A 23,280-nucleotide genomic window follows, 5' to 3' on the forward strand; every position below is an offset into this window, starting at 1 on the left:
AATTATAAAGATAGCCGGTTGATGTGCATGTAGCAAAAAATGTTCCGAACATATTTAAGGAAAAAACTAGAAAAAAAACATGACAAATTTGACAGTCATGCTGAAAAAGGCAAAAAACTTGTTCTGGAAATTTTTTATTCCCAAAATGTCGCAAAAACAATTTCAAAAAACTTTTTTTTACTGAAGTAAAACTAAATTTTCAGGGCCTGCACAAAAATTTGACAGGTTATCTTTCTATGATAAGCTTGCTCGCTTGCTTCACCCGCTCCAAATTGAACTAAAACCCAAAAAAAAAACTAAAGCAGTTTTTCTTCTGACACTGAAAACATTGTCATTTTCTTTTAATGTTGTGTGAACAATGATTAGAAGGCTTTAATTTGATCTATTACTTCGCCTATTCCAATAATTGTTCGTGGTGTTGATTTTGCGAGCTAAACAAAAAAGGAAACAAGGATAGCCGGTTGCTGTACAAGTAGCACAGAACATTCCGACCAGAGTAAAAAACGAGAATATCTGAGAACGAATGTCAAAAACTTCGATCGTGCGAGTGAATTAGGCACTTTTGACTACAATTTTTCTCATACAGCAACCAAAAAATTGTTTTTATGGATTTGGCTCCCAAAAGTGGCGCTAAAAACTTTGAAAACTAAATTTACTGCCTCAGTATCAATTTTGTACGGCCTTGATCACCACGCAGGAAAGACGCACTTAGCATAACGGAAAGGCGTTCAATTTGAGATCGCCAAATCGTGCAACCGATCCCATGCCGTGGTAATAAATTTTTGTAAGGACCAATTTTCACTTGACCTCTAGCTTCAAGTCTACCACAGTCTGGCCAAGTTCAGCTGCAATAGGGGTACCACATGAAAATTCTAGACAAAAAAAACTACCTTGAGCCGCAATAAAGAACTTCCTTCAACTAAATTACTTCAACAAGTAGTTAAATATGGATGAATGATACAAATGGAGCCTTATACCTGTATTTTTTTCGATTGATTTTTCTCAATAGCCGCTAGAAAAACTGTGAACCCAGATTTTTTCATTACAAATTCTTTACCTACAATAAAGCACTCGTATAACTCATTAAAGGTGCCGTATCAACTATTTCACTATTTCACGGGAAGGTTTCCTAAACTTTTGAAAATTTTAGGTTAATTGTTGAAATTGAAGACTGACCTTAATTTTACAACTATTGCGCTGCTTATTTAGCAGGGTTTTGATTAGAAAAAAAAACAATCAATTGCACTTTTCCTTTATGCACTGCACAAATGCGCCTGTTTACTTAGAAAACTTTGATAGGGTTTCTGTTTTTTTTTTTACTTTTACTATATTTTTCTACGTTTTTACTGTACTTTAAAAACTATTTTGAATCTGTGTAGCGATTTTTGCAAAAATTTATTAGCCTTTAAATCTCCAGGAAAAGTCAATTCGCCATTGACTCATTCAAAAGTATCTCAAAAAAGAAAAAGGATTCAGATAACGTACAGGGAACTTTTTTTCAGATTTTGATGTCCAAAAATTAAGAATTAAAAAAATTCATTTTGCGATAATTTGTTCTTAATTTATGGGGTTCAAAATAGTGACTACTTTGACCTCTAAAACTTCAACTGGGATAGCTAATTAGCAATATTTTAATTTATTATAAAATGTAATTGGTAAATTATTACATGACAAATTGCATCGAGTCAAACATAATGCTTTTTTCAGACCTTACGAGAGTTAGCATATATCTTTTCGTACTTTCGATGGCGAGTGCGGAAAAAAATTGAAAAAAAAAATTGACTGATTTTAAAAAATTGCTTTTTTGCAAATTGTTAACAATTTGTAAATCGAAACTATTTTCATCAACATTAAATGCCAGTCAGAACAACCTGGGTTTAGCCTCCTGAATACGAGCAGTCTTTTTCAAATTTTCATCTTTTATCGTTGCGTAACTTGCATTTTGCTTGAAAAGTAAACAGATCAGGGGATGATGCAAGGTTGAATCATGTCTTACTAGAATTTTTACTGTGTTTTACAATCCTCGAGGGATCAGTCCTGCAGTATAGTTTTAGGTACGGGTATTTTTTATTTTCTCTGATATTTTTTGTTCTCAGACTGATTCATCTATTTCAAAAAAGTAAATACAGTTTGTTGTTTTGACCATTGAAAATGGTGAAAAACTTTGTACTCGTGTGTGTTTTAGTCTTTTTGTTTACCACCCAAAATCAGGTAACACAAAAAATTATCGGACTGTTTTGAGTGATATGCCATATTTAAGCCTTTTCAGTGGTGATTTGAACCACATTAAAAAATTCCCAAAGTTTTTCTTAGCAAAAAGCAAAAAAAATTAAATTGTTCAATGATAAAGTGTTTTTTAAATAATTTTAAAACAATTTCGTTTTTTTTTGCTTTCACTCAAAATTAGGAGAAACTTAGTATTGGGTTTCATAAAAGGCGCCGTTTGAATTCGAATGCCGTTATCAATTAAAAAATATTCAGGCTTGGATTGCAAGACTAGAAAAAAAATTGATAATTTTTTCTCAGTTCTGAATTAAATTGGTAGAAAATTCAAGCTTTCATGCTAACTCGTGGTGCAAACTATGTATTAAGCAAAGTTAATATAGACGATTTATCAAGGAAAAATACTTAGACCTAAGTTATGTTTTTAATTTTAATTCTGGCATCGTGACGATCCGATAGTGATGATGCCCAGCAATCATTTGATTGCGGGTTCAAATTGATCATGTGCTGCAGTTTGCTACTTGTGCTCTTGCAAGTGAGTCATCGCTTAATGGGTGCTGGTTATATTCGATCTTGTCAACTGAAATAATTAACCTTCGGGATAAGCGTCCGGGCTGGTTGACTCAAATTGTTTCATGAATTGTGAATATATAGTTTTTAGAGCTTCAGCTTGCGTTTTTTCCATACTCAAAACATGACTGAAAACGTCAACAAACTTTGAAAAAGGATTTTTGATACTAAATTTTCCAGTGTTACACAATCGGTTGTAGTAATATATTATGATATTTGAATAGTCGGTCGGATTCTTTAGGTCATAGATTGTTGGTGGCAATTTTCCTTCGTTATAATTAGAAATCTGAAACTAATGAAACCTTGTTATGATGCTGCTCACAAAAACATGTGATCTTTTTGCTAGCCCTAACGACCGGATATGCCGCCTGGTCCAATTCAAATTTCTCAAAGATCGCCAGTTGAGCTTTCTTGTGTAACTTTCGTCTGCAAACTTTGGGGTTTTTTCTATCAATAAGTACAAAGTCATATAGCATTTCATCGAGAAATATATAAGGTCTCTAACAGTTCAACAAAGCTTACCATTTAGCAGTGGCGGATCTAGAATTTTATCGAAGGTAATTTTTCCAAAAAAATTTCAGGTTTCACAAAACATTATAAAAACCATGTTTGCTTTAAAATTGGTGCCACGAAAAGCGTCAAAACGGCGTCATTAGGCTCTTTTGTAAGATTTTGTGTAAAAAGTTGTTTTTTTTTGGCGCTGGCCTTTGTCAACTTTAGTAGTTATTGGCACCAAAATCGCCGTCAGAAAAGTTTTAATGCTGATCGACCGAAAAGATGTATCAGAAAAGAGCAAGTTTGGGGTGGTGAGAGTGGTTTAGTGATCCTGCCAGCTTGCGTACCTAAATCACTTCAAGTTCTCTTAAGAACTCAAACAGCTTCTAAAATTTATCTTGGTTTCGAGAATTTATTTCAAAGTCGTATTATTTATAGAACACTATTTCTAGTAAGGATCACTTTTCCCCTGGTTTTCATATCACGAAGGTGGGAAGAGGAGAGCAAATTGTACTTTGAATGGCAGTTCCCCTGGGGTAATCTGCAGCATCTGAAACAAAAAGAATTCATTGATGACTCATTAATTTTGCAGGCGTTTTTTTCTCTCAAGCTACCGCCGTGTTTCTTGTTATATGAATAAGTATACCTCACTGAAGTCCAAGCAACATGTACAAAAAAATGAAAAACTTACCTCGCTTTTAGACATTTTAGCCGAGAACGCGAATCGCTGTCGTTTGATTGTTGACTCTGCCACACAGAATTGACGCGAGTGGGAGTCGAACCACTGGCCTGTGATTCCATAGATGAGCTCTCTGTCTTGTCGCATGGAGAAAGTGTACTTCTCTTTGCTTCCCAGTGAGAGCGAAGGATCAGATGGTTTGAGTCGCTAAAAAGTAAAATCAGTCAGTGCAGAGGGCAAGAAAGTGTTTCAAAAAAAACTTTTCATTCGTTTAAAAAGGACTATCTAAATTATGAGAAAAAAAAACTGAATATTGGGTCTTTTAATCAAACAAATTTTGAAACTATTCATCGAAAAGTTCTTCCATTTGACTGTTTTCATAGCACCATTGCCGTCAATTTCAAAAAAAAAATTCTGGATTTTTTCTTAACTATTTTTAAATGATAACTAAAAATGTTATATAATTTTCCCCTCTTATCTTTACTTTAATTTGGAGGTAGAATGTAGTAGGAGCCACCTGCTCCCTCCTTCCTATACCCTGTCCATCTGTCATACTCAGTCTGCTCTCTATAGGCTGTTCAGGGGTGGCAGACAGTTCGAAGTAGAACCCATGCAGACTAACCACTTCTATCTGTCTCGTGAAGTTGTCATGGACCACTAGGCCATACCTGGCAGCTGACGTCTCGAAGGCCATGACAAGGGACATGTCACCACCCACTTGTAACTGCAATTGACGCATAACGCGAGCTTCAATTTTTTTTGATTTTATGCAATTAAATCTCTTTGCCTCAAAAAATAACAAGCCTGCCTCGAAAAAATTTCAGTTTTTTTTATCATCATTTCAAGTAAACATAAAGATAAATCAGATACAACTGTCGAAACAAAGTTGTGTGACAAAAGATGAATTAGGCTTTTAACTTTCACTTGCGAATGGCCTTTAACATTCGGTTTTTTCGCGTTTTCGCCAAAATTGTGATAAAAAAATTGCAGCATAGTTTGGATGTGAAAAAAAAACAGACCGATCTGTAGCTCATAGTGACTAGATTGAGCAGCCAGTTCTGAGGCAGCACATTCATCTTCTGCAGAAGTTCCAGTTGTCCAGGGTCAGTGAGGGCATGGAGACGGAGTAGGGTGAACAGGGGCATGTAGAGAGATGAGGCAGTCTCATCCCGACCCAGGAACGACACCCACTTTGGAAGACTAAAGGGGTGCAGAAATTAAGTTTTTTGGCGCGTAAACAACAGCGAACAAGCATTAACATCTGTGAAATGAATATCAATATGCTCATATGAGTTTAGGGAGATATTTTTTTTGAAAATGTTAATGAGAAAAAAAGTGAATAAATTTTCATTTTTTTATACATTAGGGTCACCACAAAATTTAACAGAAGGCTGTATTTGTTTACATTTAGATTTATTTGAAAATAAACAACTTTGCATAATTGAAAAGAGAACTGACTAACTAACTCTTGCATAACTAATTTTGGCAATTTTTGCAAACTTTTGCAGAAAATGTGTTCTTACCTGTTGAAGTAGGTGACTATTGTTCCAAATGGGGGCATCTGAGTGGTCTTGTTGGCCTGCAGGTAGAGCCATGAACACAGCATTGTGTAGAGGTTGAACTCATGGCTCACAAATAGGCTGAAACGACCAAAAAAAAAATATTTTCTTTAGCCATAATTGGGTTAGTACCTTATTTGATGTTGTCAAAACATGTTATCTATGATTTTACATAGTAAGTGTAATCAAAAAGTGAGTAACTCTAAGAGAGGCGTGGATCAGTTTAGTTTGCTATATTTTAAAAGTAAAATCAATAGTTTTTCAAAATAGTGAAATTATCAACGTACTGCTTGTGTGATAGGACTTCCTGCATGATTTTGATAGATATCTTTTTCAGCTCTAGACTCTCTGACATCTCGGACACTGCATGGTATGCCAACCAACGGATGCATGCATTCTTCAGAAGGTTGATGTTGTGCAGCTCCGACAACTGACAGAATGTGCCCACGTTGTCCACTGTGATGTTGCACATCATTATCTCTATGCATCTGCAAAAAAATGAGTTACCAAGCTTCAATAAGCAGCCACAAATTGTGTCAATCATATATGCCAATTTAAAAAGTTTCAGAATAAGTTTTCTCGACACTGGATTATTTGGGACTTTTTACGCTTGCGATTAGCAAGCGTTATCAAATCGGAATGTAGTCTTTTTTTTCGGGTTAACAACTAGTTTAACAAAATCAGTTGAATCAATATGCCTAATTCAAAATTCAACTACTGCGTGGGTACTAGTTACTACAGGGTAGTTTCAGGGGGACTTGAAACTTTCTAAAGTTTTTTTCTACACAATCAGTTTTTTTTCGGCTCAAAGATGGTGTCTGCTCGAAGATTGTCTTAATTGGAATGTTTTCCTAGAACTCGTGTTTGATAAAAACAGGTATTATGAAAGGGTATGGGACTTTTTATGTTTTTTTTGAGACGCTTTGAAAATTTTATCCTCTTTTGCAAAAATTTTAATTTTTTTTCTCTCAAAAAACCCTTCTTCCAATTTTCGAAAAAGGGGCATCTATAGAAAGACCATCTACATTCTTGTGTGGCTTCATACTGGTCTCACTTTTTTGTCTACAGCCTTTTAAAAGTCCCTGGGGGGATATTTGATCTACATTTTTTGATTTTTTTTTGGTTTCTCAAAAACAAGCCTACCAAATCTGAAATTTTGGTTTTAATTTAAAAAACGGATCCAAAAGCTGCCCTCCATAAGCGGCAACGCCCAATTTTTTTACACGATAAAGTTATGACCCTCGGAATTGTCAAATTATTGATTTTTTGGCCGTTTTGAATCTTTTCCATTTCGTTCTCAAAAACTAGCCAAATTTTAACCACCCTGCAGTGGCGGCTCTTCACATTTTTTCAATACAAAAATTTATCGTCCTCGGAAAAATCAATTTTTTGATTTTTGAGCGATTATTTTTCTAAATTTTATAAACGCAACTACGCCCAAATTTTTTTGATACAGAAAATTGAGGTCTTCGGAAAGTCAAAACTTTGATTTCTTTACTGTTTTTTGAAGCTTCATGACATTTCTCGAGGAGCACCCTGCCAAATCTGGGTTTCTGATTTCAATTGAAATTACAGGTTGGGTGTATCTCTTCTGCATAAGCGGCTACGCCCAATTTTTATAATACAAAAACTATGATTCTCGGAATAGTCAACTTCCTGTTTTTTTGGCCGTTTTTTGGACTTTTCTCGATAACTATCCTGCCAAACCTCATATCATATGTTTCATCGACATAGCAGGCTGTTGCAAAGTTATCTTTATTATTTCTTTTGACCAATTTTTAGGAAGAAAGTTGTGGCCTTCAGACAAGTAAAAGTTTTGAATATTTGACCGTTTACTGGAAGTTTTTGTACTCTACTCAAAAATTACCGAGCCAATTCTTGAAGTTTTCAATCCAGAAACTCAATTTTGGGAATTTTCCCTAGTCTACCGACCACGACCTGCTCTTATAGGTTTCGAAAAGTCATTTTTTGATTTTTGTCCGTTTTTAGAAATTTTTTGAAATTTCTTTACAACTACCTATCATATCTGAGATGAAAATTTCAATCGGAACAAGCGTTTGCGCAAATTTTTCCTGCAGAGGCAGCTACTTCGTGAGACAAAAGTTGTTTTTGGTGAAATTCAAAAGTTTCGAACATTTTTACTCCTCTCAATTATTTTTTAAGAGAAAAAACTAAGGTTTTGGGCAAAGTCCAATTTTTGAAATTACGCATTTTGACCCGCATCAGTATAACCTTCAAACTCCAGCATCAGTATAAAACTTTGACACGCATCAGTATAACCTTCAAACACGTACCTCGAGCTTTAGCAGGGCCCTAGATGTCTTCCATCGAGACATACAAAAATTTTGGTACACCTAGTTTTTTCAACGTTTTACATTTTTTTTGATCTATGCCTTTTTATGATTATGTTGTATGGCAAGTGATGCAAAGCTAAGCTTCGCCTGTGTGTGACCACAGCTCCAATCACAACTGAACCTGATATTTCACAGGCTATTAACCCTAACGCTTCAGCATCATATACCACTCGACCTCACCTGAAAATAACTTGTGCGACCTGTCTTTGTGAGGAAAAAACCAACTCCCTTAAACATAAGTCCCCTTCAATTTTCAGTGGTCACAAAAAAATGTAAGTAATCATGTGTTAAATTGTCGGTCCAGTAGATTATCACGTTCGCTTATGATTGTGTATGCTCTTACGTATATTTGAGATGTCTGAATTTGAGAAATTTGGCAGCCTCGAACACTTCGGGGGCTTCAACTGGAGTCAAAGTCATGGAGTGCAGGTAAAGATTTGCCAAAGCAATGGCAACTCCTATAACAGAACGAAACAAGGGTAGCTGGTTGCTCTGAAACTAACACAGAATGTAACTATCTTAATCAACAATAAAGAAGAATTGAGAGAAAAGTTGCAATAAATTGAGGGAAAAAAAGATTTTCGTAGAAATTCAGCTGACAAAATGACAAAATTTGCTGACAAAATGACAAAATTTCAAAATTTGTTGACACAATTACAGAACGTACTATACCGTTACAACTCATTGTTCTTATGTTTCAAGTAAAAAATGTTCATCATTGTCAAAAAGAGAGTTTTATCTAAGATTTGAGTCCAAGAAATTTTACCGAGGTCGATTTGAGTCTTAATTGCAAAAACTATCAGTAAAGAAATTTCTACCAATAGAATTTTCATTGAAATAGTGAAAATGCATAGGAAAATGCACACCCTAGGCCATAATTCATTCCCACTTGGGCAAATGGTCGCAACAATAACCTCCGTTCATGAGCTGAGTGGGATAAAAACTCCTATATCACTCAGGAGAACTGCTAGCACGAAGCATGATATAAATTTTCAAAAGTATAGCTGAGTTTATATATAAAAAAAGAATATATAACCATCTCTCATTGAAAGTGCTCCGAATTCAAAAAAAAAACAAACAGGTGACTTTCAAGTTTTCAATTTGAGTATTTTTTTACTCAATATGATTAAAAAGAATCCTGAATTAAACATAAGTGGAGTAGAAAAATGATAAAAAGTTTTTAAAAAAAAAACTTATAAATGTAAAATTTTTGCCCAATTCGCTAATTTTTATTTGTAAAGACTGGCTGAAATAGTTTAAACAACTGAAATCAATAACAAGTAAAACAAGACTGCCCGTATCAGGGCGAAACCCTGAATGTTCCGACTGCCCTTTCAGGTATATGGAGCAGTGATAGCATGAAAAAATTATATGTAAAAAAATCAAATAAAAGTTGTGAAAAAAAAATTGAAATTGTTTGTGAGAATTATCCCCCCATACGCCATATAATACAAAGTGATAAACTTCGCTCCTAGTAACAAATCATTTATGGCACATAAGCTTTCTTCAACCAATTTGGAACAATTTCTACGAAGGATTGAATCCCTGCGTATGCGTTAAAAGCGCTAAATATATTGCGCATTAATTGTCCTGAATTGGCCAAAATGGCTTTGTTAAAACCCCCATAACTTTACAAAAAATGATCACAGTTAAAATATATATTTTTTTCAAATTCAAGCTCAGGAATACAATACCTTTTGAATGATATAAAAAAAATCTTGTCAAAAATGGCTAGTTGAAAAATCGAAATTTGTCTGAAGAAAAAAAACCCACCCCGAGCACAAATATTCCGTCACTTTCGTTAAGAAAATTGAAAAAACAAGACTGCTCGTATCATGGCAAAGCCCTGAATAATCCCACTGCTGGCCATTATTGGTCTCAAATAGTTTTTGGTTGATGAAATGTCGACAAACTAGGAATTTCATGCTGATAACTTCAAATCGTAAGTGTTAAAATTGAGTTGTGTTTGTAACTATTAAGACCAATTAGCTCGCCTCATTCCATTTTGGACTAATTGTTCTGACTTTCGATACGATTTGACGCAATTGTTTTATATTATTCGAAAAACATTGCTGTCCTGAGCTCAAACTTGAAAATATATTTCACCTGCGATCGTTTTTCGTAAAGTTGTTGGGGTTTAAAGATTGCCATTTTGGCCAATTTGGGACAATTAACACGCAATATATTTCGCTCTATTAACGCGTAAGCGGAGAGTTAATCCGTCTTAAAATTGTTACAACTTGGTTGAAAGAAACTTATTTGCCATAATTGATTTGTTACAAGGAGCGAAATCCATTCTTTTATACTTTGTATGTGTGGGGGGATGATTTTCACAAAAAAAAACATTCAAATTTTAGAAAAAAAAATTTTTCATTTTTTTTTCTTTCATTTAATTTTCAAATGTTATTACTGCTCCACAAAACTTTAAAAGGCAGTCGGAACATTCAAGGCTTCGCCCTGATACGAGTAGTCTTGTTTGTATTTCGAGAAAATCCGTCCTTTTAGCCAGCAATTTTGACTGGAAGTTTCTAATGTATCTGAAAACTGTTGATGTTTTGAGCAGAAAATCAAAAAAATTGCTCGTATCAGAGCAAAGCCTTGAATGTTCCGACTGCCTTTCAAGGTCTGTGGAGCAGTAATAACATGCAAAAGTTAAATGTAATAGAATGAAATGATATTTTGGTAATTTGAGAATTTCTGTAAAATTTATCACCCCACACGCCATATAAAGTACAAAGTGATAGATTTTGTTTCTAGTAACAAATCAATTAAAGCAAATAAGCTTCCTTAAACTAATTTGGAACAATTTCTAAAACGGGTTAAGTTTCTGCTTACGCGTTAAAAGCGCGAAAAAATATAACGGTTCTTTGTCCCAAGTTGGCCAAAATGGCAATCTTTAAACCCCCATAAACTTGCAAAAATTGATCACAGGTGAAATATATGTTCAAATTTACGCCCAGGACAAGAATATTTTTTGACTGATAAAAAAAATCTGTCAAAAATGGCTAGTTAAAAAGTCGAAATTTGTCTGCAGAAAAATAACCGCCCCGAGCACAGATAATCCAGTAGTTTCGTTATGAAAGTTGGAACAACAATAACCTTAGAGTTATGTTTAAAAGCCTTTTCCCCTCGCTATACTTGCTATACTCGCTCAAAGTTAGACTGAAAAGCTAAACTTTTAAACTGGTTTTCTTCGACACTGAATTAGCTTTTTCAAATTTTTGATGTCGACCGACTCACGACTGAAAGGGCTTTAATATGACATATCACTTGAGCCATTCTGATGATTATTTGTGGTGCTTGTTTTTTGCGTCAAATTTTTTTTTCAAACTGAAACAAACCCCCAAAAAAATTCCTCCCCAGTTTCAATTTCTTTTTTTACAAAGCTGAATTTGTTTTCGAAGAATTTTAAAAAAGTCTCACATCCAATTTGATTTTTGCATTTACTACTGAGGTGATAACATTATTATTTGTTGGTCAGAATATTTTTATATTAATCAACCGGCTTTTCTTCTGATTAATTGAACTCTTCTAACCATTAGCTGTAACTTTGTACCCTAGATTGTCAGGTATTGTTAGAGTGTATCTAGGAAGGGTCTCCAGCAGGACTGCTGACACTTCCCTAGTCATCGAATGAACATCGCGACAACGTTGTGAGAATGTGTTCACTCGCACTACCTCTTTCACGAGTCCATGTGCCATTCTGAAAGAAACTTCAGTTAAAAATCAGTCAGTAATAAGCGCACTGCATTGTTTTGCCGACTATTTTAGGCCAGCTGTTTTGAATGCTGAAGTTCTCCCCAAAACCTCATAGAGACCCAGTTAAGCCAAAAAAACCGAGTAGCAGCAATTTTAGCACCAGATGTTCTAGGTAATTTTTTAGTAAAGTTTTGGACGACAAATGTAGTTTTTGCGCCCTCCGCCCCATTCACTTTAAATGTAGCCATCAACGGCCATTCAAAAAATTTTGAAGACACTCTCCAGATAATGGTGCTGTGAGAAAAATATACTTGTCACATTGGAACCTGATCTAAACTACATTTTATTATTGGATAAATTAGATTTTTTACCACTGTAAAATATTTAATATTAACCAATCATAATCCATCTAACTAACAACCCACTTATTTGTAAGTGCTGAAATTACATGTAATTTCAGCACCAGAGAGATTTGAATTTAACTTAGAAATTAGTTTCTCCAAGAGAACTTCAGTAGTTGCAATAAGCCAGTATACTCTAGATCTATTGAGCCTAGCAGAGACTAGTTAAACACCCTGAGACTAGTAGATATAAGAGTAAAGATTAGGATCGGTATTAGACTAAGAAGTTGCACGAATCTATCCGGCCGAAAATAAGATAGCGTGACGAGCAGACGGTGTAGCCTATCCGAAATTACTCTATGAGTTAACCACATCGGTCCTAACTCAACATTTGATAATTAGTTGAATCATTTATTATTATTTGCTTGAAAAAAATGTACTTGACTCACAGCATTGATTGTCGTTTTGTGAACTGTCGCTTGGCTGACTTGAGTCCGGCGGCGTTGGTTCGACCCCCGCCCAGGATCAGTCGGTGGAGGAATTTGGATCGAATCAACACCGAGTAGTTCAGTTCGAAGTCGAAACCAAAACAATTCAGGAAGAACTCTAAAAATTGAATTCTTTGATTTGGTTCGGGCGTATTTATGGAAAGGGAGGGTCCGGAGTAGTGGGGAGGACTTTTTTCTTTCAACGATTTCACCCCCTCATCAACCAAAAGATTGACATTCAGTTTTGGTCAAATTAGGGTCTTTATAGTGATTTGCGAGAACTCGGAAAACCATTTTGGTCGACCTAAAAAAGTAGACAAAATTTTCAAGCATTTTTTGAAAACTCACCCCCTCGAGAAAGTCTTAGATTCACCCCTGATTTGGTTTATTAATTGTATAACTCTCGGTACATTGCTTTCTTCAATTTTTAATTAGATACTTGAGATAAAAGCTTGAACTGAAAATTCCTTGTTTAAACTTGGTAGAAGACATAAAACAGTTCTATACGGTGCAATAAAGGGTATTAGTTTTTACTAATGTGATCTTCACTAATATCATAAAAAGGTGCCTTATTTGTTCCAAATAACCAACCCGGTTTTGAGTTGTCTTCTGCAGATGTGGGCAATGGAGTGAATGATCTGACTGTAACTGGTTTGGGCTCACGTTCAGTTTCCGTCAGAGCTCTGCAAAATTTATTTGCATGATAAACTTAACGAATAGTTAACGAATGTTAATTAAATTTAAGCAATTTTTCCATGAGGGAAAAAACCAACATACGAGCTGTTTTTAAGGAAAAACGCTGTTCTGAGCCTATGGCTAAAAAAATTCTGGGCTGGGTTGCGGTGCCTCACCCTCAAACAACAAAAACACTGATACAGTAGGCCTCAAACAGCTGACCTTGAGATTGTTACGCGGAGACTAAGCCGTTTCATCGTCGCTTTAAACTTAATATTTACTTAGTTTTCTAGCTTTCATTCGGTTGAAACATATATTTTTTAAGTTTTCATAGCAAGTTTCCAACATTTGTTTGCAATCGTTTCAAAAGTTCACTTAGACATAATGTTCACAATTACCTGGTTTTTCTGCCAGAAGAGTTTGCTGTTTTCGACTGGCGAGAAATCGGGGGCAACGAAGACCCGGGTGTCTCGACTCTAGTCGGCTCTTCGCCTCCTTCGCCTGTAAACGCCAATTCGGGTTCAGCTTCGTTTGTGAGAGCCGCCTCAACATCCGAAGCTGCGTCGTCGTCAATCACTCCATAGAGATCATCTTCGTCACTTGCTGCTTTACTAAGATTGTCATTGTCTGTTGCTTCTGTTGCATAACCTGCAAGATATTAAGCTAGTAGGTTTTTCCTCTGCTAATTTTTGATTATTATTCGGGCCACTCAGCAAGGCGGAGGAGTTTTCTAATCAACTTTTTCCCTGCAGAAGCAGGTACGATCCTTTTTTGTACAAAAACCTTACGATGCCGAAACATTTGTTGTTGGATTATTTATCGTAATGGCCCTCAAATCATGGAACTGCCATAAAAGCAAAATAGCAAGAACATAAAAAAAACAAGCATAAATTTCGTACATCATCTGTAGCTTGCCGAGGAGCGGGCGGCCGCGTTCGTTCAGTCTTAGTTTAATTTTTTTTATAAGCTCTCTTTTTGGTACTTTTATATGCCAGCTATTTTTGGTTAACCAACCTCAACTTTTTTTCAAACAGCACCATTTGAGGGGAGATAGTGTCGAAAAACCAGCGCGCGCAGCAAAATAGGGTCTTTGGGTTCAAACTGGTCAATCTAAAAAATTTCGCAAAATACTGCTCGACTACTCCTCCCTAGAAAAACTCTCGTGCACACTACGTCATTTAAGATACTAAAACCAATAGAAGCAGAAAAATTGAAAGTCAATCAATCCCCCCCTTTCCCAGTCCAAACAGCCCCCCCCCCCAGACCCCTTGCTCTTTCACGTGGTGTCTCACCTAGGGGGTCGACTTTGGAGAATATTTCTGCTGAGGGTATGTGTACAGTGGCTCTGACTGCCTGGGAGGAGCCGAGGAGGTCAGTGCCCAGCCACGTGGACAGTCTCCACCTGTTAGTGTGTCCCACCTGACTCCTGATTCTGTTCTTCCAACCGATCGTCGGCTAAAACAACACTCGGATAAGTGGATGGACCGATTTCAGCCCCTGAACTTTAATCTTCCTGGATTTAGTTACCCTGGACCAATTTAGCTCCCTTCCCACAACGATTCGTTTTTGTTCTGTCTGTTCATATAAGACTCCACATTTGGCGTTTCTAGTTTTTGTCGAACTTTTTGAAAACTCTACATTTTCCCCCGTGTTTTTGCATCCATTGATTTTTTTGGATCAAAGCTTAGGAGTCACATGATCATGCACGTACTTTCTGAGGTATGTCTTTCATGTTCTTGGCGCGAGGCATCAGAGCTCGATAAGGCGCAGTTGCAACATCCCTGAAACAAATCATTACACTATTAAAAGGGGAACCAAAGAAATTGAGTTAGGACCGATGGGTATAACTCATAGAGTAATTTCGGATAGGGTACACCGTCTGCTCGTCACGCTATCTTATTTTCGGCCGGATAGATTCGTGCAACTTCTTAGTCTAATACCGATCCTAATCTTACTCTTATACTATCTAGTCTCAGGTTGTTTAACTAGTCTCTGCTAGGCTCAATAGATCTAGGGTATACTGGTTTATTGCGGCTGCTGAAGTACTCGGGAGAGTTTAACTAATTTCTAAGTTAAATTCAAATCTCTCTGGTTCTGAAATTACAAGTAATTCCAGCACTTACAAATAAGTGGGTTGTTAGTTGTATGGATCATGATTGGTTAATATTAAATACTTTACAGTGGTAAAATATCTAATTTATCCAATCATAAAATGTAGTTTAGATCAGGTTCCACCCATCCGGGTTTTACAGAGTTTTTTAGAATAGTTTTTCTGTAGTTCAAAGGATGGATGATGGACGTTGGTTTTTGGCGAACATCATATTTCTTGTGGGTTCTCTTGTTAGAGAAGTTCCAGGTTCAATCGTTGTGTCTTCTCATGACAACGACTGGGTTTTCGCAACAAACTCAAATCTGATTTCAGAATGGTTGGCTATGTCAGGTTTTTCTGTTTCATTGGTGAGAACTTCTTTGTGTTTGACCTTGTCTGGGAATGGCGTGGAGATTGTGCGTGGAGGGGATGCCTGGTTACTCGGATCTGTACGTATACTTGAACATCGAGGTGGTCATTGGTCTAGTTCAATGAAGTCCTTTTCTGCGAAGTCAAGTCGTACTCTAAATCCTTTGAGTTGTGATTGTGAGCGGCATATTGATTGTAGTTGGCCATTCTTTCTCGAGTGTAGTAGGGTCGTTTTGTCTTTGGATGTTCGTCCTTGGTGTTGTATTCTGATCTATATATTGCATAATGTAATTTACATTTTATAAAACTTTTATTAGTTTAATATTTTTTAATTATGATTTTAGTTAGTTGTTTTCACAAAAGCTTTTTGTTTTAGTTCAGTTATTTTAAAGAGTTACTCACCCTTGAGTAGCTCTTATTAAAAATAGGAGTATGGTCACAAAGCGTGGATGTAGCGCGGTGGGTTAGGCCGGCTATAGAGCATGCTCAGGACGTCCTCTTCTGGTGGGTTAGGCCAGGAGTGGGAGTATGATTGCATGCGGTTTTTGTGAGAGGTCCTGTTTTGTGACAACGTTTTATGTTGGGTTTGTTGTGGTTTTTCTTATGTTTTGTTGGTTGTGTCCTTTTTTCAAAAATCAAATTGTTTGTGGTATGGGTTTGTCTTTCGACTTTTTTGTGTTTTATTATTTCTTTCTTAGACTTTATAATAGTCTTCAAAAGAATAAATTATCCAGTTTTAAACTGGGTTAATCCGGTTTGGGTACCGTTGGTTTCCTTTTCTTAGTCATGCTGTTATGCTATGTGTTGTGGTGTTTAGTAAGCTGCATTGGTTAGTTTTGTTTAGTATATAATTCCTTTCCAACCGGGTTAAAGGAAAGTTTGAAACGTGTTATCTTGTGTTAGAGTTATCGAGTTTGAAAGCTTGAAACTAAAATTCATTATTTTAAACAATTCTTCGTGGGCGAGCTGTGCGAGTTTGGATAGAATTCTTGTGCGAGTGAATGAAAATATCAAAAGGTTAGTACTGCATTTGCTTCTTATTAATTTACTACATAGAATTTTTAATTTTATTGCTAGTTGTTGGGGAAAATTAAGTTACAAATTTTCATCATTATTAGATTTACTGCTTGTGGGGGAAAAATTTATAAATTAATTTACTGCATTGGTATTATATTTATTTAATTGTTGGTGCAAAAATTTAATAGGGTTTTAAACAGTTTGAAGAAGTTTTCAATTTTTATTTTCCTTTGTGAATTTTTCAGATGATCGAGGATGAAGGCTAAAATTCTAAAGAAAACATGGATAAAGAATGGTGAGTTTCTAATATTTAAATTAGTTAGTAATATGTATAATTCATACTTACCTGTTAGTCGTCGGGGAAGAAACCGTGGGGGAAGATGTCGTGGATGAGATCTGAAGTTGTTAGTAATTTGACTAAAATGCGGATGATATTTTTAGTTTGAAGCAGTGGCCAAAGCAATTGAAGCGCCTTAATGGTGGTTAGTTCTTCAGTGCCAACTGCAAATTCATAAGGTGTGTTTTGGATTAGATTATATAATTTGTGGTTGAATTTAGTGTTATGGATGAATTCTAAAATGGGGATTTCTATAGGTTGTACAAACTCTTGTGGGATGAGGAAGGGTCGGGATTCTTCTGCATTGAAGGTCTTGGTGATGGGACAAAAGATATACATTTGGGTTATGGGATCATAATTTCGAAGAATACCATGAAGGTTAGTATCTTTAATGCAATATGTGAAGTTAAGAAAGAATGGTGAGGTGTATTTGGAATTGATGAATTGAAAACGATGGTGTGGTTGTCTGGAGGGGGTGTGTAGGTCGAAGTGATTTTGGATAAAACGATAATATGTATATGTGTGAGTTTGTTTAGTGCGCAACATAATATCGTGTGAGCAGTGCAAATCTCTTTCATGTGGTGCAAGGAAATGAAAGGTTAGTGAAAATATTTGGAAGCGTTCTTTAAAACTTTCGTAGGCTTGCGTGTCTGTTAGTGCTTCTGAAATAATGTGGTCAAACTTGCGATCGAAGATATTTAGTGTAAATACATATGGTGTTTTAATGAAAAATTTCTCGGTGATTTGTGGGTTAGCGAAGCGATCGTCGTCTAAGAATTGATCTTGGTTAGTTCTGATGATGTTATGATCGTAATATTCTAGTGTATATTCATTAGCTCGGGGTGCAGTGTGTGTTTTTAGTGATTTTTTATATCCAATGTAAGTAAATTGTCTAGGTGTTAGTGTTGTAGTGAGTCGATATAGCATGTCCTTATTTCGTTCTATATCGATATGAGTGTTAGATAAAGGTAAGCAAAGGGGATTTGTAAAATGATAATATGAGGTCCAAGGAAGGGTAGGCATTAAAACGTATTCGTCTACAAAGTTACGTGTCTCGTTAGTGTCATGAGGGGTGTTTAAGGTGTATTGTGGAAATGAGGGTAAGGTGATAGCTAAAAATTCTTTTGTGTTAGTGTGTTGTGGATGGTTGATATATTCACGGGCTGTTCCTGGTTTCGCTGGGAAAGGATGGTTGGGGAACTTCCTTTTAAAAGTGCGGTAAGCTCTATTAGTGCTGAGTGAAGATTCAGTAGTTGTGGATGATGGTGCTAATGATTCAGTATAAATTGAAGAGGCTGTAGCTGTAGGGGTAGGAGGGTTGGATGAATCTATTGTGGATGAGATTTGGTTTATGGTTGGGATGTCAAGGTGATAGGGTTGTTGTTGTAGGGTAATGAAGTTATCTAGTTCTGGGGAGATTCGGGGGGTATCTGGAGAATGAGATGATTGGTCTGAGTGAAGTGAAGAATAGGTTGGAGTGACTTGGGAAGCATAAGAGGGTGTAGAATTGGATGGGTCAGGGTTATTTGGTAATATGGGTTGAAAAGGGGGTTGGGAAAAAATTGAGGGGTTGGTGGGAAAATTATTTGATGGAGATGGTTCAGAGTCGGCAAATTCATCGGGGGTTTCAATATTCGGGTTATTGAGTTGTGAGATGGAGTATAAAACTGAGATGTGTGAATTAGTATCGGAATTCATGCCTGATATTACATTACTGGATGGGAAATCGGGTGGCGGAAAAGCAAAAAGTGGTATTATTGGGATTGGAGTGGTGAGGTTGGTTGGGTGGGAATTTGATCGGTGTAGGGATCCAAGTTGTCGGCTCATCGTGGGCTAAAAAAATTGTTATTTTGAGACTGAAAAGCGGTGGTATGGGGTTGTTCTATAATTTGTTTATTAGTATTTTCATCTTGTGAGTGGTGTGTCATTATATGTTGGATGGGGCTTTGTGATATGGTTGGTCTAAAATTATTATGTGTTATGGCTAAATTTCGAAAATTACGTGGGACTAGGGATAATGGATGGTTATGTGGTAGGGGTGGTAACTGTGGTGCTGTTGGTGTTGTGTCTACATTGTTATGTTCTTCGTCGTATGTGTTCTGTCTTGTTGCTATTTTTGTGTTATATTCTTTTATTTGTGCGTCTAAAAGAATTTTGTTTATAGATGTAGAAAAGATTCCAAAAAATCCTGCAAATAGTATGCGTGCTACACTTGCTTGTCTATTGACTTGTGTGTGTATAGCACATGTGTTATAGATTCCTTTTAAGAGTGAAAAAAGAAATCCAATAAAGTTAAACATTGCGTATAAAATAGTCAGTTTTTCTAAGATGTAGTAGGGCCATCCTAGAAAATCAAGAATTTCATTCTTGAGTGTAACAAAGCTAAAAATATTGATAGGTGATATATCTTGGGGACGGTATTTTTCACCGTTTAGATATATATAATCTTTAATGTCTTTAAAATATCCGCTATAGTCTTGCGTATAGATGTCAGCAAATCCTGCGGTTTCGGCAAGTTTGCGTAAGTTTTGGTCAATTGATTGTCTTTGTATTGTGTCCATTTGTGTTAATAATTCTTGGAATTGTTGTGTTCTAATGTGATGTTGAATATCTGATTTTGAGTATATTCCTATTGATTGTAAGTCTATATTTGGGTTTCGGGCGATAGCGCGAATGCTTTCTGGTGAAAATTTTTTGAGTGATTGCATTAATGTGGGATATGGGGTGAGAAGGTAATATTTATCTTCATCAGGGTTTAGCTGTACTACGTTGTGGCTATTTTCTGATCCACATGGAACTGCGGTATCCCAGAAATAGGTTCTTCGTGAAAGTGTGTCAACGAAATGTACTTTATTCTTATAAAAGATGGGGATTTATTTATAGCATCGTTTATCTTCAAAAACGTATAGTGGTGATACTTTTTTAGTACAAGTATAAAACCATAAGATGTTTCCTTCATAGTCTAAAAAATTTGATCTATTTCCTGATAGTAAATATCCTGCATAGGGTATTTTTAATACTGCTAGTGCGAGTGATTGTAATATTTGTGTTCTTTCTAATTCGCATAGTTGGTGTAGTGTTTCTAATTCGGAGAGTGACATTTCTTGAAAAATTCGGCTAATCGTGTAGTCTAGTTTCATATCCAAGTGAATATCATAGTGGATATTACCAAAATATGTACTATTCATTAGGGATAGTTCTTGTAAACGTGTGCTGTGATCGTTTTGGGGCTTTAAATGTCCACCAGGTTGACCTGTATTCTTTTGAAAATTAACTGGTATATATGATGTTCCTTCGTTTAGGGGATGACTTGTGGCGTATGGGTCGGCTTTTATTTTTCCAGTGGTCATGTCGAATCCATTTTCGTATTCAACTAATATTTCAGAGTATTGTGTTTTGTGAAGTGGGTTTCTGTATTTACATGCAAGTTCTGTTTCTTGATATATTTGAAAACGTGTTAATTTATTTTCTATATTATGAATGTTTCGAAAATTAGAACTTATTTTTCGTAATGGATTTACTTGTTCATATGGTATTGATTGTATAAAATATTTTTTGTGAAATTTTATCATACGAGCGTGTATTTTTGCTACTTGAAATGTTGTACATGTGTCTTCGGGGAACCAAACAATTGTTGCTTGTGTTCTTGTTGTAGGGTCGCAATAACCTTGGTCGTTTTTACAAGGTAATCTAATTCCTTGATAAATCATTGTGTTGTCTGATAAATCTCGTGTGAGTTGTATTTTTTCGAGTTGTATTTTCCAATCGAAAAACATTATTTCTTGGTATCCTTTATTTTTTGTGTCTGCTTTGCAGTTTGATGGGTCATTTATACCAATGTGTGGTATCCAGTGTTTATCGTGTATGTCATAAGTTAATCGTCCGTGTGCGCCGTTGTATGGGTATTTTTCATCTAATTTTATATGTCCTTGATATCTTTCAAGTTCTGCTTGATGTACAGAATCTGAAAAAACTTGGAAATATACTAACTTTCTATTTGTGTTTTTATTTTTTGTGATGTTTAGTCGGAGTAACTCGTTTTTACAATCTTCGGGATTGAGATGTAAAAGTCGTTCTATATTACTCTGGTAGAATGATTCATGGTCAAGTCGGTTTTTATTTCCGTTTGAGACTTGTGAACAATGTACTTTCTTTTCAGAAAATGTTGCTGTGAATTTATATCCTATAACTGTAGTTGCTCGGGCTTTTGAATAAAGTGTTGCTATGACATTTGTAGTTTCTATGGCTTGGGGTTCTGTTTCGCACTGTGATACTTGATTTATTGCATACTTGTGTAGTGTTTTTTGTTCGTTTTCTTCACAATCGTAATGTGTTACTAATAAATCTTGGGGTCCTGTGCGGGGAGAAGGGTTTATGTTTTGATTTGAGATTACTAGGAAAAGGAGCTGGAGAAAAATTAATAATTTTAGAATATACATGTGTATGATAATCCTGAGTATGGGTTATAAAATGTGATGTAACCAATTGTCTTTTTGGTATATCTGTCGTATTTATATATTACTTCAGTGGTTATAAATGGTGGTGGTAGTGATTGGGCTGTTATGTTTGGTGGGTTTAATGGGTAGGGATGTTGAGTAATGTTGTTTAATTTAACTGTGATTTCAAACTTTAATTGTAAACTGTTTTGTTGGAATATTTGGATATTGTGATCACGGATATCGTCGTGAATGTCTTGTCCGTATTGCAATCTATTAAGTGCCCAGTTGTGAAGGCGATTACTTTCTAGATGTTGACCAAATAATGGTGGAGGGGCTGTAAATGTATTCCAATCTAGTCTTAAAGGAATATTTGTTGATGATTGGTCTCGATATCTGGCGTCGAGATTATTTGGAAAATTTAAGTTAAAAGGTGGTGGTGAAATCTGGCTTATTGATGGTGTTGATGGTAGTGATAATGTTTCTGGTAGTGATGAGGATGTTGTTGTATCCGTAGAAATATCTATTGGATCATTGACTAAATTTAGTTCACCTTGTGTAAATGAATGTGTTGTCCAATATGGTAGTCGTGATGCCTGGTTTGGGGGGTTAAAGGGATTTTCACGTATTTGTTCAGATGTTGGTGTTGAACCTAAGTAATCTGATGGTAGGCTTGAGGTGCTACGTTGTGAGAGAAGCGTAGGGGTTTCTGGTAATATATCAATGGGGTTTTCTGGAGTGTTTTGTGATGGGGATTGAGGTATGTCAAAATGAACTCGGGGAGTTTGAAAATTTCTGTTTCGCCGAGGATGTATAATTTGTCTATTTATTTCGACTGTATTTTGGTTTTGACTAGGATTTCTTATTCTACTTAATTCTTGTGGTAGTGTTGGGTATAAGTTATATGTTGGTTCGCTTAGAGGTGCTTTTCGTTGAACTGGTTCTAGTGGTTCTGATAAACGAGCGTGTCGTTCTTCAAAAGTGTATGGGTTATCTTGAAAGGAAATTCGTGTAGATGTTTGAGGATTTTGGGTAGTTGAAGGTGTTGTTGGGTTATCTTGGGATGATGTCGGTGAAGACTGACTTTGTGACTTTTGGGTAGCAATTTTTGATAGCTTTTTGGTTTATTCTTTTAGTGAAAAAGTTAATGTTTATTATAGTATTCTTCTAAGAAAAGAATTAGGAGGATTGTTGCTAGAGCGAATGTGATGATTGCTTTCTTTATACATTTGCATATGGTCAAAATGAGGGATGATAGAAATGTTATGAAAATTACAAATAGTAGAAAAATATCAGTTCTACTGAAAATAGTTCGTATCATTTAGACAAGTTTTATAAATCGTACCTGTGGATATAATCAAGGGTTTTTGAAAGTTGGAGAAATAGTTCGAATATAGTGTAGAAAATTACAAAAATATTACAAAAAATGATTAAGAGTATTAGAAAAGATTCAAGGATATCAAAAAGAAATATTATGAAAGTTTCAAGTATCGTAAAAAATTGTTTGAGGTTTGTGATAATTTTAGTGACTGTTTGATAGAAGAGCATTTAAGAAATGACTTCGTGATCGAATATTTTTTGTTGTTTGGGGCAATTTTCATGTGTGGTCGGATTATTTATTAGTTTTTTGACAAGTGGGTTGAGTTTTGTAAAAAATTGTTGGGGGCAATTTTTATGGTGATCGGGAGGTCTTCTTTGTCTTTATTTTCATTTGTCAAATGATCTGGGGTATTTTTGAGATTTTTATACTTTAGGCTAATTAAAATGGTCGTTCTTTTACTTTAGGCTAATTTAACATATTTGTTTGGGGGGTATTTGAGGTCTGAGTTGGGGAAATATTGTTGATCTTTGGTTTATTAGATAAGGGAGGGTTATGATATTATGGTGATATTTATTTTAGTTGTCAAGTTGGAGTGGTTTGCTTATTTTTGACCTGGAGGTCGTAGAGT

At 35.6% G+C, this 23,280-nt stretch overlaps 2 protein-coding genes across 2 annotated transcripts in view; both read right to left on the reverse strand.

Annotated features, from left to right (window-relative positions):
• LOC134840167 (sodium-dependent neutral amino acid transporter B(0)AT3-like) overlaps nucleotides 1–23,280 on the reverse strand; it is a 337,316-nt gene that overhangs the window by 160,911 nt on the left and 153,125 nt on the right. The window lies entirely within an intron of this gene.
• The window catches only part of LOC134839066 (BTB/POZ domain-containing protein 16-like), a 33,287-nt gene continuing 13,701 nt past the window's right edge, over nucleotides 3,695–23,280 (reverse strand). Inside the window, exons 3-15 of the mRNA XM_063854477.1 lie at nucleotides 14,795–14,864; nucleotides 14,376–14,538; nucleotides 13,482–13,731; nucleotides 13,000–13,091; nucleotides 12,370–12,526; nucleotides 11,417–11,583; nucleotides 8,224–8,338; nucleotides 5,814–6,014; nucleotides 5,491–5,607; nucleotides 4,987–5,167; nucleotides 4,452–4,691; nucleotides 3,980–4,174; nucleotides 3,695–3,838 (exon numbers count right to left, since the gene is read on the reverse strand). Of these exons, the coding sequence (XP_063710547.1) occupies nucleotides 3,770–3,838; nucleotides 3,980–4,174; nucleotides 4,452–4,691; nucleotides 4,987–5,167; nucleotides 5,491–5,607; nucleotides 5,814–6,014; nucleotides 8,224–8,338; nucleotides 11,417–11,583; nucleotides 12,370–12,526; nucleotides 13,000–13,091; nucleotides 13,482–13,731; nucleotides 14,376–14,538; nucleotides 14,795–14,864 (2,017 nt within the window). The 3' untranslated portion in view covers nucleotides 3,695–3,769. The remainder of the gene's footprint in view (nucleotides 3,839–3,979; nucleotides 4,175–4,451; nucleotides 4,692–4,986; nucleotides 5,168–5,490; nucleotides 5,608–5,813; nucleotides 6,015–8,223; nucleotides 8,339–11,416; nucleotides 11,584–12,369; nucleotides 12,527–12,999; nucleotides 13,092–13,481; nucleotides 13,732–14,375; nucleotides 14,539–14,794; nucleotides 14,865–23,280) is intronic.

The sequence above is a fragment of the Symsagittifera roscoffensis genome, chromosome 2 (genome assembly GCF_963678635.1).
Source record: "Symsagittifera roscoffensis chromosome 2, txSymRosc1.1, whole genome shotgun sequence".
Lineage (NCBI taxonomy): Eukaryota > Metazoa > Xenacoelomorpha > Acoela > Convolutidae > Symsagittifera > Symsagittifera roscoffensis.